Raw genomic sequence first — 4,661 nt, 5'->3', positions numbered from 1 at the left:
AGTCAATCCACCCAGCCAGGCATCTCACATTGCCGTTGCCCCTCTTGCTCCTTTTCTCCAGCACGTTTGAATTCCTTCTTCCACTGAAGATGATTCACGCACGCACAGGCTGTCTACAGCCACGGACCACAACAGCAGCCTGCACGCGCGTGTGCACTAATAATTAAATAACCAATAAGTGCAAACACACACACACACACACACACCTCCAATTTATATAATACAGATAAATATACATACATACCATACATACTCGCACAGTTGTCTGTCTCAAAAAACACCTGTCTGGGTGGAGTTACGAACCCCAAAGCGGTTTATAACTCCACCCATCGGGGCTTCACGCTGGCGCGCGTTCGTAAGGGCAGTCGAGGGGTGAGTGGGTGAGTGGGTGAAGAGGAGGAGGAGGAGGAGGAGGAGGAGGGGGGGGGCGAAAGCGCGATTTAACTGGATTGAGGAGTCCCGATATGTAAATGGGGTGCGGGTGACTCCTCCCATGCACCTGACGGGGGAGTATTTACGGCACTTTACAGCCCGCCGCTCCGTTTCCGAAGCGTGCCGCGCCACCATGACTCCGCAGCGGACCCTGCTGTAGTTTTGGAGTTTCCCCTCTTCTGACGCAGTGAGCTGTCGCGCGCCTCGTGGCACGGTTACGTTCTCACCCCCACCCCCCCAAAAAAAGAGGACAGAGACAGAGAGAGAGAGAGAGAGAGAGCGCGCGCGCGAGAGGGGGATAAAAAAAAAAGTTTTCGAAAGTGTCCCGTTTGTTTTCCAAGATGCCACGCTCCTTCCTTGTGAAGAAACACATCAACTCCGCCAAGAAGCCCAACTACAGCGAGCTCGACAGCCCCGCAGGTACCGTCTCCAAAGTTCGCTGACCAGGTCCTGGCTGGCCAGGTCCTGGCTGACCAGGTCCTGGCTGACCAGGTCCTGGCTGGCCAGGTCCTGGCTGGCCAGGTCCTGGCCATGCCAGGACTTGACGCGTTAATGTTGCTTTCGGGCGCTCTGCAAGTGTTGCGTTGTGTCGTGGTCTCTTAAAAAGTTCAGCTTAATCTGTGACCTAATTCCAGTTTTACCGTCACGTCAGCCGACGAGTGACGTTAATCGGACCGCAGCTCGCGAGAGGATGTCTCCTCGTAGCTGGAGACACGGCCGTCTCTCGTTGTAACCTTAAATCTCTCTTCTTTCATTCGCAGTCTTGATCTCGCCGCACATCTACAAAGGCCTCCCGTTGCCCGTCATCCCGCAACCGGAGGTCCTGAGCCCGGGGGCGTACAGCCCCATCACGGTGTGGACCACCAGCAACCTGCCGCTCTCGCCCATTCCCAGCGACCTATCCCCGGTCTCCGGATACCCCTCCTCCCTCTCCGACACCTCCTCCAAGGACCACAGCGGCTCCGAGAGCCCCAGGAGCGATGAAGAGGAGCAGATGCTCGCCAAGCTGACGGACCCTCACGGAGTAGAGGCCGAGAAGTTTCAGTGCGGCTTGTGCACCAAGTCCTACTCCACTTACTCGGGACTGCTCAAGCACAAGCAGCTGCACTGCGACGCCCAAACCAGGAAATCCTTCAGTTGTAAATACTGCGAGAAGGAGTACGTCAGCCTCGGAGCTCTCAAAATGCACATCAGGACTCACACCTTGCCCTGCGTTTGTAAAATATGCGGCAAGGCTTTCTCCAGACCGTGGTTGCTCCAAGGACACATCAGGACGCACACCGGTGAGTGAATCAAGTGTCCGGAGGCCTCGGGGGCGGGGGGGGGGGGTGTGTGTGAAGGGGACAGTGCTGAATGGTTCTCTTAACTGGACGGTGTAATGTGGGGAAATGTTAAATTGTTAAATTATTCGACGGCCTTCACGGCAGCCTCCTGTTCAGCTGCTGCAGCAGCAGATTTGTGCCGTGTGGCGGAATGAGCCCCGGTGAGCCCCGGTGAAGGTGTCAGAAGCATAGCCCCTTCCTGGTTATATGTTCACCTTTTCTCATATATATATATATATATATATATATATATATATATATATATATATATATAGTTTTGTTCTACAAATCTCAAGCTGACATTGAAAGACTCACTTTTTTTCCCTGTGTGCTTTTCCATGCCAGCCTGCACAGCAGCAGGAAACAGTCCCAAATATTCAAGATTTATCTCATCACTTGAATTGGGTGTAAATGTTGCATTGTATTGCCTGTGCAGTGTGCTCGTTGCCCTCCTATCTGTCTGTCTGTCTGTCTATCTAATCCATCCATCCATGTGTGATCGCTGACCATGTCTATGTCTCGTTTCTCAGGGGAGAAGCCATTTTCCTGCCCCCACTGCAACAGGGCTTTTGCGGACAGGTCCAATCTCAGGGCTCACCTACAGACCCATTCGGATGTGAAAAAATACCAGTGCAAGAACTGTTCCAAAACCTTCTCTAGAATGTCTCTTCTGCACAAGCATGAGGAATCTGGTTGTTGTGTAGCACACTGAGCCGGGATACTGTTCAAGCAGAAAGAAGCCTTCTGCCGGTTTCCAGCCCTGCAAGAACTGTCAGGGAATCCACATCAAGGGCTCCTTCCATATATGCAGACTCTTCTTCTTCTTCTTTTTTTTCTCTTTTTTTTTTTGCTGACTGATGGTGTGCTCCATCTCAGAGTAAAAAAAAAAAAAGCTCTGTCACGTGCCTCTCATTTCAAGCAGTGTTTCGGGAAAATCGCAATCAGTGTTGAGCTTTGTCCCGCCATGTACCCACCTACCTGTGCTATTCATGCACTTTTCTGCATGTCTAGAAACGCCTTTTATACTCCTTCACAATGTTATCTCTGTTTTTGTTTTTGTTTTTTCTCCTACCGGTGTCTCTCAGTGGCTGTCTTTTGATTATAACGGAGTCATCATCATTATTATTATGATTATTATTTTTTATTGGAACCACGCAAATGATGTTGACTGGTGCATTGAAACGACGTGAACAGTACCCACCACGTGGAATATTGAAGCCATCATTACTTAGGGAACAAGTGCAAAGACTATTTTTGTTTTTTTTTGGTTGTTGTTTTGTTGTTTTCTTTTAGGGCTGAGAGTATTATAACTTTTTGCACAGTCGTGGTTCAGAAACTATAAACCTGCACCTGAAACTAGCAATACAGTTTTCCAAGTGCCTCAGCTTTATTTTCTAAACGACGAGTTTGCGTTTATATTTTTTATATATTGAATGTAAGTGTGACTGAGACGATTGTACATGGGACAGTGAGAGCTGTGATACTGAACGAGTGACTTTTGATATCCTTCATGATACTTTCAAGAAATAAAAGTTTCATGACCTTTTGCATAATTCCTGGACCTCCTTCCTGCGCAGCGCCTTCCCCAGCCTCGCCCTCACGACAATGTCGTAAACTCGGCAGCCGTACTCGTCCGTCCCGCGGGACTCGGCGCGACGTGACCCGGTGAGAAGGACGGTAACCCTGGGCAGCGTGTCGTGGAAAGGCAGAAGCGCGGTTGCAAGGTGACTCCGGATCGAGTCTGGACCTGTTCCCTGGGTGCGAACCTGTCCAGACATCAAACAAACTTGAAATATAACACATGCTAGCTATATTGATCTACACTCACTTGCTACACTCTTTGAGGACCCAGGGCCTCTCCCTCTCTCCCCCCCCTCTCTCTCCCTCTCTCTCTCTCTCTCGCTCTCTCTCTCTCTCCCTCTCTCTCTCCCTCTCTCCCCCTCTCCCTCTCTCCCTCTCTCTCTCTCTCTCTCCCCCTCTCTCTCCCCTCTCTCTCTCTCTCTCTCTCTCTCTCTCTCTCTCTCTCTCTCTCTCTCTCCCTCCCTTCCTCTCTCCCTCCCTTCCTCTCTCCCCCTCTCCCTCTCTCTCTCTCCCTCTCTCTCTCTCTCTCTCTCGCTCGCTCTCTCGCTCGCTCTCTCTCTCAGCAAGCACAACCATGACATGGCCAGGGCTCATTTCTTGTCAACATCTGCATATTGTGATCTTAACCCACGGTTAACACAACATCTTCCATACCCAGTCAAATCCAACAATAAAACAAAGGGGTTTTTTGTTGAAACAATCGGCGACAGGGGCACCGAGATATTTGCCTCCTAACTTGTTTTCATAAAAAGGCCCAAATATGCGTTGGCTTGGGACGCCCTCCCTCCGATAGCGGGACGCTTGCCACAGAAAGGATTAAAACCAACTTCCTCAGACTGAGTTTTGTTGTCTTTTTGAGCCTTTTTCTTTTTTGCTGTGAGTTGCAGACTCACAGCAACACCAAATGTGCAATCCCCCTCGGGGACTCTTTCAAACCAGCCACCGCCGCCACCGCCACCTTCCTCCGGTAGGCCCTATCACGGCCCAAAAAGCTGCTGACCTGGAAGATGTGATCCGACAAGCCAGACACTTGTTTGTGTTGCTATTTGTGAGGCGCTGAACTCCTCCGTAGACTCGCTCCTCCTCGGCGTGACTCAACACAGTCGAGCTGTTTCCAGGTGCTCCTCACGTTTGGCCAGGTGGCTCCAGCGGATCCTCTCAGGCCTCGCTCGGGAAAAGCAGGTGCAGCCACCGGCACCGGCAAACAAAAAAAAACAAAAAACCACAGCAACAATTCCACCGTGCAGGGGGAAAACAGCCTCAGACGTGATTTAATGTGGAAACATTACAAGCAGCAGGTCCCATTTTTCAGATCCTTTCCCTCAT

General features: G+C 50.7%; 1 protein-coding gene across 1 annotated transcript; it reads left to right on the top strand.

Annotated features, from left to right (window-relative positions):
- Positions 1 to 439: 439 nt before the first annotated feature.
- snai2 (snail family zinc finger 2) lies at positions 440 to 3,307 on the top strand. Its single transcript, XM_056293406.1, has 3 exons — positions 440 to 852; positions 1,194 to 1,715; positions 2,285 to 3,307. The coding sequence occupies exons 1-3, from the start codon at positions 774 to 776 to the stop codon at positions 2,464 to 2,466; spliced, it is 783 nt and encodes a 260-aa protein (XP_056149381.1). The 5' UTR covers positions 440 to 773; the 3' UTR covers positions 2,467 to 3,307.
- The last annotated feature ends 1,354 nt before the right edge of the window (positions 3,308 to 4,661 follow it).

This window comes from Lampris incognitus, chromosome 14 (genome assembly GCF_029633865.1).
Source record: "Lampris incognitus isolate fLamInc1 chromosome 14, fLamInc1.hap2, whole genome shotgun sequence".
In the NCBI taxonomy this organism is placed as follows: Eukaryota; Metazoa; Chordata; class Actinopteri; order Lampriformes; family Lampridae; genus Lampris; species Lampris incognitus.
Note: the sequence above shows the minus strand (reverse complement) of the source record. Positions and strands in the feature narration are given on the sequence as shown.

Bases quoted from the DNA above. Each gene is read 5' to 3' on its own strand.
- snai2 (XM_056293406.1), top strand. From the start codon at position 774: ATGCCACGCTCCTTCCTTGTGAAGAAACACATCAACTCCGCCAAGAAG. The intron at 853-1,193 runs GTACCGTCTCCA...TTTCATTCGCAG, and splicing joins CGAGCTCGACAGCCCCGCAG to TCTTGATCTCGCCGCACATC. The intron at 1,716-2,284 runs GTGAGTGAATCA...CTCGTTTCTCAG, and splicing joins ACACATCAGGACGCACACCG to GGGAGAAGCCATTTTCCTGC.